This window comes from Micromys minutus (genome assembly GCF_963924665.1).
Source record: "Micromys minutus genome assembly, chromosome: 6".
Classification (NCBI taxonomy): domain Eukaryota; kingdom Metazoa; phylum Chordata; class Mammalia; order Rodentia; family Muridae; genus Micromys; species Micromys minutus.
In genome coordinates, this window is record NC_137975.1 from 71,975,642 (window position 1) to 71,990,406 (window position 14,765).

At 40.5% G+C, this 14,765-nt stretch overlaps 1 protein-coding gene across 1 annotated transcript in view; it reads left to right on the forward strand.

Moving 5' to 3' along the window:
* The window catches only part of AOAH (acyloxyacyl hydrolase), a gene marked incomplete at both ends in the record, with an annotated part of 215,226 nt that overhangs the window by 119,232 nt on the left and 81,229 nt on the right, over positions 1 to 14,765 (forward strand). The window contains one exon of the mRNA XM_080918374.1: positions 8,328 to 8,419. Coding sequence (XP_080774500.1) covers positions 8,328 to 8,419 — 92 coding nt within the window. The remainder of the gene's footprint in view (positions 1 to 8,327; positions 8,420 to 14,765) is intronic.

The window sequence follows — 14,765 nt, forward strand, 5'->3', positions numbered from 1 at the left end:
TACAAGTGGCACTAATTCGACTCAATGACTTTAAAAAAAAGAAAAAACTTGTTAATGCAGAGGAAGATATTGGGGGCATTCAGTGGAAGTATGGGAAGGCTAGCTTGGGTGGATATGATCAAGATAAATCATATATACATATGTATGCATATATATGTGTGTATGTGCAATGTCAAATACCAAATAAGATATATTTTAAATAAGTGGGCTGGGCCCTCTCTCATCAATCATTAATCAGGAAAATGTTCTACAGACTTGCCTACAGGAAATCAGATGTAGGTATTTTCTCAAGTGATTTTCACATTCTAGAAATGTCTAGAAGTCCAAAAACCAACTACCACAGTGTGCAGCGATGTTTCATGGGAACCTATAGGATAATAGAAGAAAAGAATGATGTGAGAGCATTTTTATAGTAGAGAGAGAGAACCCAGGTCAGGGGAACGTGGTTATTAGGTGGACCTAGTAAGAGCTCATACCTTTAACTTGAATGGAAACTTGGACTCATCTGGCCTCAAATTCCTCAAATTATCTGGGGTGTTGGAATGGGATTATGACACCCCAGACAATGAAAGTGAAGCTGTTTTAGAAATAAGCAAACCTGAGAGAGAGCGCAGAAGTTAAGAGTACTGCTGCACTTCCAGAGGACCCCCACGGTGGCTCTAACCATTTATAATGTCAGCCTCAGCCTGTCTGGTGCTCTCTTTTCACCTCTGCTGGCACCAGACACACACTTATACACATAAGATTAAACAAAATAAATAACCAAACCTTTACAGAGATAAAAATATGAAATCTTCATGATAAGCCATTTTGGTTTGTTTATTTATCTGTTTGTTTAGCCCTAGAAAAATTTATGTTTCTGATTATGAAAAGAATAACTAGCTTCATAAAGGAACTGACTTATTTGTTTATTCATTCATTCATTCATTCATTCATTCATTCATTGCATAAAACAGGGATACTTTTAAACTCCCATTTTCATGCTTTTATGAATCTGGATAAAATTCTCCAATTTTAAGAAAAAAAAAAACTTTTAAGAAAAAAACAAAACACTGGTGAAAGGAATGGAGCTTGGTGGAGTCCAATTGTACAATGTTCTTACTTGGTGTGAAGCAGTTATGTAAATTAATCCTTTACCTCATCAATCGGATAAATAAATCATAGGGCTGGAGCTTAAATGATAAATAGTTGAAAAGGGAAAACAGACACCACAAGATTTGACAAGGTAAAAAATGTAATTAGGTAAGATATCGAAAGATTAAATGTTCTCTTTTCTTCATACTTTTCATCTGACTGTTTTAACTGCCATCTTCAGCCATGGGATGAGAAAGAACACTCCATCGTTGAAGTTTCAGTGGGCATCATGATAGATCTGAGTGGATGTTGCTATTGGTTGGCTTGGCTGTAGCATGTTTTAAGTTAACCAATGCCAGGGCAATTTGGTGCCTGAGATTTGTTGATCTATGCACTTAGTACAGTGCATTTTATCTCGTTGTTTACATCTGGCGCTGCCAGTGTTTGGGTTACTTTCCCTGCCTCCTCTTTGGCTGGCACACTCTCACAAGCCTTATGCGACTCACTGCCTTTGTCCGTTCTAGCCACTGCATGAAATATCTCACACTGGGCAATTCATGGAAAATAGCAGCTTATTGTCTACAATATGGACACTGAGAAGTCTCAGGTCAATACACAAGATCTTTGGTGTCTGCGGTGCATCTGCTTCAGAGATGATGCTTTTAGCTGTGTCCTCAGTTGCTGAGAAGAGAGAAAGCAGAACGTGGCAGCTTTCTTTATAAGGGCACTAACTCCATTCACAATGGTGGCGGTCCAGTGACTCACTCACTTTCTAAAGGCTCCAATTCTTATCACTCCTAGCATCAGCTGTGAGTTTAACCTATGAATTTTGAGGAAGTCACTTAAACATTAGTATTCACAGTAGATACATGCTTCTGAGATTCCTTCCCTATGCCCATGTGTGACACAATCCTGCTTTCCGAGGATGGCCATAGTGTCCGGGACTTCCCTCAATTTCACTGAATGCTTATAAAGTAAGCTGCATGCAAGCATATTGTCTCTAATTATTTCAGCCAACCAGTAGATGCCATTATTAAATTAGTGATACAGTTGTAGCACAGAAGGGTAAAGGGATGTGTTAAAAGATAGGAAATGCTCTTTGATTGCATCCCTTATACAATGAATGCCATAAAGTGGCAACTCTAGTATGATAGATAGATAGATAGATAGATAGATAGATAGATAGATAGATAGATAGATAGATAGGTAGGTAGGTAGATAGGTAGGTAGGTAGGTAGGTAGGTAGATAGGTAGGTAGACAGACAGACAGACAGACAGGTAGATAGATAGATAGATAGATAGATAGATAGATAGATAGATAGATAGATAGATAGATAGATAGATGGATGATAGATAGATAGATAGATAGATAGATGATAGATAGATAGATAGATGATAGATATATAGATAGATAGATAGATAGATAGATAGATAGGCAGGCAGGCAGACAGACACACAGATAGACAGACAGACAGATAAGTAGATCTTCGTGTGTGTGTGTGTGTGTGTGTGTGTGTGGTGGTGGATTCTAACTCTGCAGCATGAGACTTCTTTCACTCTTGTGCATCTGGAAGTGTATAAAGCAAACACAAAGTTAAACCTCTTTGTTGATATTTAAACATCAAAATGTTATTGTATTACAACTGTGTAACTTCATGCAACCTGAGACCACGGGGAGAGGAATAGCGTGATACATTATCTTTCTATTCTTCTAGAACTTCATGCCCCATTACTACCTCCGAAATTACACAGACAGTGTTCAACGTGCTTCCTGTCCCCATCAGAGGCCAGAACAGATCCTGAGCACCTGTGGGGTCTCTTAGATGCCACAAAATATTTTAGTTTTTATCCCCAAAATCCTTATTCTGCACTCCTCACATGTGGCCCCCACAGAGGAGACGAGATCTGTGAACTTTATTTCCGAGACTCAGACGGACAGAGCATCCAAGGCAACCAAGAAGTCTTGTTTTCAACAACTAGCACTCCAATTCAGCTGATTCTGATTTCAGAGGATTTTGAAGCGTGTGGGAAAAGCAAGAGCTATGCATACACAGATGAGTTCTAGGACTGAACATAGCGAAAAACAGTTTGCTCCAGGCCTTCCCCTTCCTACTTCCGTTCAGGCCCCTGACTCATCAGCTGTGTTGCCAAGACATACCATCCAAACTTCCTCTGAGTCCTGTTCAGCTGAGCTCTTGCAGGACCTAAACCACGTGTCATAAGGGATTTTTCTGACAATACATATATATATATATATATATATATATATATATATATATATATATATATACATATACATACATACATACATACATACATACATACATACATACATACATATATATATATATATATATATATATATATATATATCCTCCAAGGACCACACCAGCAGCCATAGAATCCAGGTGGAAATGGACCCTTCCCATACTTCTCATTCGTTACTGATTGGACATCAATGTACTGCTGTTTGGTTGCAGGGATGTCTGGGCACCCTTTCAGAAAGAAATACTGAGGACCGGACACATGTTGTGTTCCCTTTTCCTCTGCTGCTGCTGCTGATGGTGGTGGTAGTGAGACAGAGATTCAGTGTAGCCCAAACTGGCCTCAAACTCGCATTCCCTCTAGCTGGGAATACAGCTAAGGAGCCAACAGACCCAACTGAGATGCTCTAGGAAAGGGGCGGGGGAGAAGAAGGAAGGAAATACTTCTGTTATTAAGTTAAACAATTTGTGCATATTTCCTGTCTTGTCACCTGACATGTAAGAGGAATTCAGTGGTAGTTATTTTACTACCTCGGTCTGAAAAACACAAGCATCACTGAGAAAACAGCACTTTCCGGCATCCTCACCAACGGTTATCATTTAGCTACAGAACACATTCATGTAGCAAAGCCTAAAGGAATAGGGATAGGGGAGGGAAGTTTGCAAGAAAGTAAGGGGGAGCTCTAAAAGTTGGCTATTTTGATGTTTGTATAAGAAAAGACACTCCCGTCAGGACACTGGTGGAGAACTTGCAAGCAGCTAGCAATATGGTGGCACTCCAGGACTGAAAAGCCTTTAACAAGAGAAGCTCACATGTACCACCTGCAGGATGGCGAAGGAACTGCAGGCCAGTGGAGCTCCGGGATTTGTAGTTGATTCTGCTTATTCAGACTTGAGGCTCTATATGTTATTGAACCGTAACACACCAACACAACAGCTACTTCTTTTTTTCTAAAGCAACAATCCCTCTTTGTATTCTTTAACAGTTTCATTCCTGGTAAGTAAATATAAATGACCCCTTTGATATTTTTACACCCTTTTCTGATAATGGCTACCTGCATATCCCTTAAAACAACAATGTACTATTTGAAAATAGTACAGCCATGTCTGAAGTTGTTGTATTCAAATAATCAGGTATAGCCCAGTTAGGCACGTTAGGAAATTGAGCACACTGTGAAAGCTGCCTACAGTCTTGTGGGATGCGGGAGAACAGTCAGCAAACAAAATGCCACCAAGGAGATTCCTCTGACACTGGAAGATGAAATGATCAGAGAGCATGCGATGGTTGTCATTGTTCCCACTTAACAAAGCTTCAAAGGAACATAATACCAGCTTTCTAATAATGGCTTCAAATAGGCACGAACCAGGGATGGTTTTTGGTTGGCTATTCTGAAAATACATTGTATACATTCATGAAATTGTCAAAGAGCAAGTAAAAAAAAACATACTCTTTAAAAACTAGTCATGGGTTTAAATTATTGTATTTTAAATGATTAGTAAGATTAAAAAGCAGTGCCTTTCTTTATATATGAAAACACACACAAAACACTGTTAAAAGAAACTACTACACAAAGTGGTAGACATATGTCAATTATGATACATAAATTCAGTCGTGTCTTTAGAAAACACAAAGAGAAACTCCAACCAGAGCAATCATCAGTTCTTGCTGAGTATCATCAGTTCTTTTCACTGTGATTTTTTTTCTTGGTAAATATAGTCTTTTCACATATGTGATTTAAGATACATTTAGAAAACATTTGAGAACATCAATGCTCATGGGAAATAAGCAGGATTTGATGAGGGAAATCTTTGTTTGTGGTTATCCTGCTGTAAATGGCGAAAATGTCTTGGGTATAATGTTGCATGAATGTGGCTTTTAGTGCTTAATATGATTTAAATGTTCCCTTTTTGTTAAGGACTCTCACACGTTTGTTATTAATGGCTTTTGCTTTCATGTTTATCTACCAAACTTATTAAGAAGGCAGGGGGAGGAGGAGAGAATCTGTGGAGGCTGCAGGTGGACTTCTCAAAGGATTTGTTATCTAACAAGAAACTACATCCCTTGAAGCCTGGGATGGTCCTCTTAGAAAGGATGGGCCCAACCTAAGCGCATGCTTTACACTGTGTCGGTTGTTCGACCCCATCCTCATTCTGTCTTTGCTGCATGAAAACATATCAAACCTGAGGAACTGCCAGCATCTTCTCGACAAGCCAGACGTTGTCAAAACGTGCCGTCTAAAACGTTCAGTGAGGAAAACATATCTCTGCATTATTTTGAAGTTCAGAATCACCAAGGTTAAATGGACTCATCTAGTCTGGACTACGGACTGCCCATGCACCGGGGTTCCGGCTGCAACTCTGCACCAGCTGCTGTGCACCACGGCTTAAGAGCTAATAGAGTGACATCCGAGCACATTGAGCTTCCTGGACACTAGCAAGGATTTCAGAAACTATGCAAGCAATCGAGAGTGGAGTAAATGCTGGGGGCTTCAAGATTCTCACTCCAAAGACGCTATGAGCTGCCATTTCTCTATCCATCCTACACTTCTCCTCAATATGTCCTCTTACTCCGCCACCTGACAGAGCAGTGCCCGCGTGAAGTATGGAAGCCATGTCCCATGCTACTGTACTCATATCAGAGTTGGGTTGCATTTCTAGAACCAGACATGGAAGGCGGATCTGGTTCCCAGAATGAAGCCCTCGGTTGCTAGCATTTCTCAGAATTGTCCTTCTCCTCCACTATAATTTGAAGACAGAGTACTAGACAGTTCTCCCCATGGTAGCAAACTTCTCATCTCATTTCTTCCTTTAGAAGAAAGAGAAGCCCTATTAGTTCCATTTGGGTTTCCAAGTTGGAGTCACCATTTTATGGACACAAATGGGTGAGAGAGCAGGCGTGGAGAGGAGTCTCTCTCTCTTAATTTTTAACATGCCTTATTAGTAATCAGCTCATAAATTCTACCTATATCTCACAAGCCATCTGCTTACTCATATCTCTGCTTAATATGGCTTAAGAGCTTTATGCATTCTATTTGCCTTCTCTAACAGAATTGAATATTCTCAAATCCCACAACAAACATACATTGTAAGCAAAAAGATATAGGGGGAAATCATGACAGACAGGGGAAGGTTCTGTTCCATGGTGGTAGGAGAAATAGAAATGTAAGGTAAAGTAGCTGAATCACAGTAATATGAGGGTTTAGAGGAGAAAGTGTGCCAGCAAAGCGCCAAAGGGCAACAAAGTTTTAGTTAGGGATTTCATGTCCTCTGAGATAGCCTAGTAGCCTCAAAGAATTCATTTCTGTGCCTCTTACAAAGATAACTCACAATCAGGCCAGATGTATGTCAAGAAGCCAACCTTTCCTGGCCATGCCCTTCCTCTTCCACCACACTCTCCACCCCAACACCATGTCCACACATTGTGCTGGAAAACACCTTGAGGTAAATGTCAGGATGGGAGAAATATGCAACCCAAGGCAGGTTCATGGCTGTACTTAAACACCTGTTTGTTACTTGGCTAATTTTGGCAAATCAATCAACAGAGTAGGTTTCCAATACCTGTTTAGGTGATCTAGAAATTAGGACCCTAGAAGAATTTGTGCTAGGAACCATTTTTAAAAGGATTAATAAGCAGTCATAGCTGGACACCACTTTCTTCCTCAAGTTTACACTAACTCTAGAAATGTGACTCAGATAAGCATCGCTGTGTCAACACTCCAGGCCTTGTGCTCTCGACATTTTGCAACAGCCACAAGGGGGCATATGTCCATTCTCTGTTTGCTAATACTATTCTGCAGACAAGATACACTAGAAAGAAGTTGATTTTAGCTTCTGTCTCTGGAGGCTCAAGGTCTAGAGGCTACATGTAGTAATGGTGCCCTTGCTGACAGTGCTGAGGTGGTATGGAATACCATATGCTGACTGAGAGCATATGTATGTGTGAGACTTTATGGTGACTATGTGTGCAACTGCTTATACAGTTGATAGCATTCAATCATAGATTTCATCCCTAGAGGCCTTATTAGACCTTAATTACTTCCTGAAAAGTCTACCTCTATACACCACAGACTGTCCAGTTAAGTTTTGTTCTCTGGATGCCTCACCCTGGGAATTAAATTTTAATATGAGTTTCAGAGGTTACAAACCACACATGATAGCAGGTGTGCAAATCTGCTGACAGTGAGAGAAATGGATCTTGGGTCCCCAGAAAATGACCACAAAACCCAAAGTATTTTTGGCTAGAGAAAAGTTTTAGTTCTGCAGAAATGTAGCCATGCCAAATCAAGCAGGCAAGCACATCTAACAGCAGTTTTTATTCCTAAATCAGAGAAGTCCTGTGCATCTCTCTGAGTGGCCAGAGCTTGGCCACATATTCTTATGTGCTTGGCTAACTCGAAGACGTGCAGCTGATAAGGACGACATGCACCCTTGAGCACATATGTTGATTGCAAAATGTGCTTATGAGGGAAGAATTTGGATCTTTGCTGAGTGGTTTCTTTGTAATTTTTAAAGTGGAGTTTTGTCTTGTTTGACCCGCTGATGGAAAAGACAGCACATTTTGTTTCTAGTTCCCACAGCAGGCAACATTGCATGCAGCTGCCTATTATGAGGAAAGAAGCCACCATTTGATTCTCAGAAGTGCTTCAGACTCGCAGGGTCAGATGCATCACCTTATTGAGAGATGACCATATTTTTGCTTGACTTTCAATATTATTTTTTAGGGCAATTACTTTTTAATCAGTCAACTTTTTGATCTTCTCAAAGGAAAGATGTTGGAAGGCTCTCTCTCTCTCTCTCTCTCTCTCTCTCTCTCTCAGTTGTTTGAGATTCGTGTGTTCCTCTTGCTTCACAGGACCAATGGCAGCCAGTGATTCTGACTATTGTGGATTCTCAGGTGGCAATCAGAGATGAACTGTCTTCTTTTAAATGCCAAAGGTTCAGAAACAAGTGTCCATGAATAATTACTACTTTATCACTTCTTTCCTTTAGAACTCCTTCTTCAACTTGCCATCAGCCCTAACTGATGAGCTCAACTGGCCCCAACTCTCTGGTGTTACTGGATTTCTGGACTCCACGAGTAGGTATGTTGGCACACTCCCATACTTTTTGCATACTTACACACTGTAGTTCACCTGTATAAGGAGAAAATAGGATCTTGAGCTTGTTCCCAAGATAGTGAAATGAAAATTATGATGTATACAGAACCTGCTGCTGACATTGTCTAGCCACTACAACAGGGTCTTGGTCTATACTGAGGAGGAAATATTCCTACTGGAGACTACAATTTACATTCAATAGAAAATACTCAAATACATCAGAGAATTTTTCTGATTCCAGGGACAGAGCAGTTTACTTGACATTTGATTCAAGAAACAAATAGTAATAAAAAATTAATAGATAGAATTAATTGGGAAGTCAAGGGGTCTGTAAATTATTCTAGCTTCAGTGCTCTGGATTTGAACACAGGCCACATCCAATAAGTCAGTCTGCTATGTATGGTGGATGCTGACTGAGAACCCAAAGTATATATGAAAGGCAGCATCTCTTCCAGCATGCCAATATTTGCAACTGAAAACAACCACAGGGAATAGTGCTGTGTTGAAGACCTTCCTTGTGTAAGTAGAAGAGAGGGATGAGTGATGGAAGGACATGGCCAGCCATTTCCAGCTCAGCCAACAGCCCGGAGAGCCAGAGGGCACCAGAAGTCAGGTCGTGTTCATAATAGGAGGAGAAATGTTAACATGCCTCATTTATCCAAAGTGCAAGCAGTAGGATCTCAAGAGTCTGCCATTTATAGTTTTACCAAGTTATTTTTTGGCTTGACAAAGACTATCACTTGTAAGTAATGTGCTTATTACCTGTACTCATTCGCTTCAAAAATACTCTTTAAACACTTGTCACCAGTCAGACCTGGATACCCTAGGAAATGTGTCCTTTCCTGCAGCCAATTACAATACAAGATAGATGAGACAGGAGGAATACAATGACACCACAAGGTAGATACGACAAGGAAGGTTTGGCCCCTGGGCTCAGTGGGAACCTGCTCATGAATGTGATCAATAACTTCCTGAGGTAAAGCCAAGGAGCCCATTCTCCAAAAGACAAGAAACCAAAAAAATATAACCAACTTCTAAAAAAACACACTCATGACTTTATAAGACCTATCTGTGAAGATAAGAAATGCAGAGCTGTCTTTTCAATTCGCTTCACTGTAAACCCTGTTTTTAAAGCTGGTTCTTGCCATCCATGTAAAATTTCTAATCATTAGTAAGTGGTATTAGTAAAACGTAACCCTTATATGATAACTATATGCCACACAGAATACAGAGTCCCATAGAGATCATCTTGTTTCATTTTACTTTGCAGATAAAGAAGGCATATTAATAAGCTTGCCAAGGTCACATAGCTAATACAAGAGGGTAGGGCAGGAAAGGAAGGCACCCCAACTCAGAACTCACATGGTACTTTCATTCTAGGAGCATGAATGTGAGTCTCTCCAGCCTCTGACACTTTGAATATGTGGTATTGGGAAAAGCAAGTAAAGTACAACTCAGTCCAATTACCTGTGTACATAAATACATGGAAATTTTCTTAGTTGAGTTTTGTGTATTAATAACAGAAAGAACCGATTGGGTTTCTCATTCTTCACTTGCAAGCTTGTATTCATAGAGGAGTACTATAAACTTCTTCCATCTTTTAACCTCAGGAAGTTGCCAAGAAGGCAATGCCAGGCTGATGTTTAACATTAGGTTTAACTTTGCAGTTTACATCTTTACTAGATCTGTAGGAAGGATCGCTTAGAGAGGAATTAGAAAACATATTCTTCACTATTCTGGCCTATCTTCTTCAGTAAAAGGAAATGAATCCTGGTCACCTGGATTGCCAGTGCAAGCGGTCGAACAGCCTGGTGATCCATTGCTATTCTACAGAGCCAACTCAACCTGAGTCCCCCAATATCCTGAGCAATTTTTAGTGCCTAATTCTGAGCTCTGACTTATGGTGATTAGAACCTATCCCTATGAAAGAGGTCTCGTGTGCTTTTCATCTTCCCTCAGGACACAATCTATCCTTATGCAATCACAGATTCTCCTCTAGGCCTTAGCCCTGAGCTCTGCTTATCAGGTAATAAAATTCTTTCTTATTGTAAAGGTCACTGGTATGTTGCTGTCTTGCAGGGGAGTCTCTGTAACTCTGCCTAAAGCTTTGCTGTGATAAAATTGCTATGTAAAAATATTTTTCAAAAGTCTTACTATGCTTGAATGTGTAAAAAGAGTAAATCAGGAGGCCAGTCTTTGGCAGTCAGTTTCTGGAAGTCTTAGACCAAGATTCTGCAAAGATAGTGCTGACTCGAGTTCAACACTCACCTTGAGCCCACTGACTTTCTGCTGGCTGTGAGATTTGTGAGCCACCCCAACACCAGACCCACTCAGAACGTGAAAGGAATCAATTTTAAAAATTTTCTGTGGAGCTAGGCATCAGATGCTACGCCTGGGCAGAAGGTCCCAGGCGGTAGAATAAAGCAAACTGGGCAAACTATGAGGAGTAAGATACTAAGTAGCATTCCTCTACAGCCTCTACTTCAGTTCCTGCCTCTGGGTTCCTGCCTTTAATTCCAGAAAAATGTACAAACCTGCTTCCTCATCTCTTTTCACACATAACTCAAAGTAGCAGTTGCTTTTCCTAAATCTAACTACACAAATTATATTAAATTTTATTTTGTTTTGTCTTGTTTGTTCTTAGAACAGTAGTGCTTCGTTTTGGCCTAAGTCTCTGGGCTGTCTAGTCTCAGGTTCTTGGCTACCCAAGCAGTGTCATGTGTGGGTTCCATCCCATAGAGTGGACCCTAAGTCAAATCAGATATTGGTTGGTTATCCCCAGAAGCTTTGTGACATCATCGCACTAGAATATTTTGCGGGCAGGGCATCCTTGTAGATTAAAGGGTTCGTGATCAGCTTGATGTTTACATTTCTCCACTGGTACTTGTTAATCCCAAAGATTGGATGAGAGACACCAAAGGCCTAAATCAACATGGTCAAACAATTAAAGCAAACTATTGTATTTGTGTACACAGGCTGCCCCTCCCTAAACCAGTGTTTGAGTGGTCAACTTAGGCTGTGAGGAATGTTACAGTGTCAAAAACCATGAGCTAACACCAAGATATTGCAAGGCAAAAGTTTTATTGCTATGGCCAGGCCAAACTTACCATGCCCTTTCGTAGGAGGATGAAGTGGTATCCAAGCTGTAGCAGAAGAATTCTTGGACAGGTCCTTTATGACTTTTGCAAGTAACACATAACAGAAGTGAAACTTTTGTGATTAATATTTAGTATAAACATATTGTTACAAGGTTTTTAATGTCATTGTGGAAAGCCCTTTTGGAAAGCCTCTTTTTTCAACTCATGTCAACTTGGTTTTCAAAAGGTCTTTGTGGTCTGTTGGTTTGAAAAACAGTCTGAGCCATAGGAACATAAAACTCATTTTACCTGAGAAATGTAAGTACAAAGGCCAGGATTTTGGAAACAAGTCTCCAAGATGAACAATAGAGAAAACGGGACCCTGCTAATATTTAGATTATATTAAAATCAATAGTGAAGGCAGAAATAGGGGAATCAGCAAGGAAGACAGGCTTTTGTAACTCAGGAGTAGGCGGTTTCCAAATAGAGAAAATAGGCAGGATTACAAGAGCAGACACACCCATAACAGCTGGTCAAAACAAGGTAATCTCAACAAGCAGTCATAACAAGGTAGTTATAGGTGCTCATATAACCTTTTAAAACAGAGGTAGTGTTGTAAAATGGTTATAAACAGCTTTTTGAAACTATGATTGCCATTCCTAGAGCATGCAGTACAGAATCATTTGTAGATAAGGTTATGCTACTCATAAAGGGAATAGCCCAATCCTTGAAGAACAGGGATTTAATCATAAACAGGAATGAACCTAGTTTTGTCTTTACTATAAAATTGCCTTTAAGCCTAAAATGGAGGCAGGCTGATTCTTTATTGTGTGCAAAGTACCTCTGTTTACCAAAGACTCTAGAATGCAGAAAAGAAAGTTCGCTGTAGGTACCAACTTGAATTCTGCATGGTCAGTGAGTTGCCTACAAGTTGTCTTAAGCAATGGGGTCCTGCTGTCAGTTTCTGGAGAACAACCTGTATTCTGATAACACCCTGTGTTGTTTGGGAGTCTGCCTGGGAACCTTTGGTCAACAACCCAACAAGATCTACCCAGTTCTGGTTCTGAAAGCTTCACTTGGTGACGAGATGGCCAGCTGAGGCTCTGTCTCTTCATTATTTGGCTTCATTAATTTTAGCTGTTTCTCCTTGTAGTCTCTCTCTTATCCCCTTCTCCCTTCCCCCTCCCCACTTAATCCTCCATTACAGTCCCTTATTTATCCATCCTTTCTAATATATACTTATTCCTCATCATTTAGAAGGCCAGGAAGTCCAAGGCAAAGGTGCCAGCTTCAGTGGTCTTCCTATTGTACCCTTATGTGGCAAGAAGGACATCACATGACTGGTCCCAGGCATCCTATTAACTCAGGTGTCTCTTCCTCTTCTTATAAAGCCACTGATTCTACCACAGCATCTCCATTCTTGCGACTTTCTCCAACCCTAGTTATCTTTCTAAAGCACCTTCTCCAAATACCATCAACAAATGAATTTGAGGGATTAAGTTTCCAGTCCGTGAACTTTCTGGGAACACATTAAAACCATAGCAACATTTCATTCTGCAAATGCCATCCAGCTGTGACTTGTGTTAAAGTCATCCTTGTTCTGAGTATTGTTATCTATAAAAACCTGTCTGCCTGTGCTGCTTGCTCAGTGGGATTCTACTTGTTGTCTGTCATATTTCTAAGGCAGTGGAAGACACACCGCACAGCTGGTAGTTCCTGCGCTTTACACTTGTGCCTCTGCGCACAGTGAGGCCTCTGGCTATCTTTTTACTAGCTGGTCCTAAGCACTCCACTTGCAGTCCCTCTCATTCAGCTAGAATGATAAACAGGCTAACTCTTATTTATTAAAACGAAAACCCTCTGCTTGGAGTCTCAGTTACAGTGGATTCCTCCATTAAGGAGAAACCTTAGGAGCCGACACTTTCTGTGTGGATCACCATTCAATACACCCCTCATGGATGGCATTACTATTAAACCATCTCAAAGACCACCATGTAACTTATACCTGCAGAAAATCTATGCTAGAAGAGTATTGTGATGAATGTACTAGAAGAGAAAGTGGGAAAGAACCTTTCTGAAAATTTTTTTGATGATTCCTTTTGTAGTTTTTCTCTGCATTAGTGTTTTGCCTGCAGGTATATTTGTGTGAGGGTGTCAGATCTCCTGGAGCTGGAGTTACAAACAATTGTGAGCTGCCATGTGGTTGCTGAAAATTGAACCAGGGTCCTCTGGACAAGCAGCCATTGCTCTTAACTTCTGAGCAATGTCTCCGGCCTTTGGACCATATTTTATTATTTAAAAAATGTTTAAAGGGTATATATCCAAGACAAATTAATGTACGGTCAAGGTTCTCTTCTGGTAGAAAGAGGAAAAATAAGAAATATTGAGGTCACTCACTTACCTAGAATGTATGAGTTCCTAAGTGACCTGGCTGGTATTTTGTCATCTTGACACAAGATAGAGTTGCCTGAGAAGAGGGTACCTCAACTGATGAAATTTTTCCTGCCTATAAGCGAGTCTATAGGACATTTTCTTGATTGGCACAGAAAGTCCCAACCTACTGTCAGGGACTCAGTGCCGTTCCTGGGCAGGTGATTCTGAGGTGAATAAAAAAGAAGGCTGAGATGGTTATGGAGGAAAAGCTGGTATTCGACATCCCTCCATGGTCTCTTCTTCAGTGCCTGCCTCAAGATTTCTGCCTGGAGTTCATATCTTGGCTTCCCTCAGCGGACTGTGACTCTTTTCTCCCAAGGCTACATTTGGTCAGTGTTTAGTCGCAGCAATAGAAAGCAGACAGAGACTCTGTGTCTGATACCTAGCACCACGATAAATAAATAAAGAAAGAAAGAAAGAAAGAAAGAAAGAAAGAAAGAAAGAAAGAAAGAAAGAAAGAAAGAAAGAAAGAGCAAAGGTAGTATAGACCAGTGGGGGATGTGGTTTGAGCACTTAGGACAGACCTGATAGAGTTCTCCATTCAGCTGGACCTCAGCAATGTGCTCTCTGGCATCTACAATCAGCCTTGCAGAATGAGTGATATAAAAGTACAAGCATGCAGTTCCTAAGAGAAGCTGGCTCCTGTCCTTCCCTTCTCTGTCAACTGCTTCACCCTCTCAGAATATATTCTGTCTGTAATAGCTGAAGACAAATGATACCCCTAACATACCTCAAAACCCAAACGTGACCCCTCAGTCTTATGAATTTTGAGTTTCTTTAATTGTGTTGCTATTAATAATATCTGTTCCCCTGGCCCACGC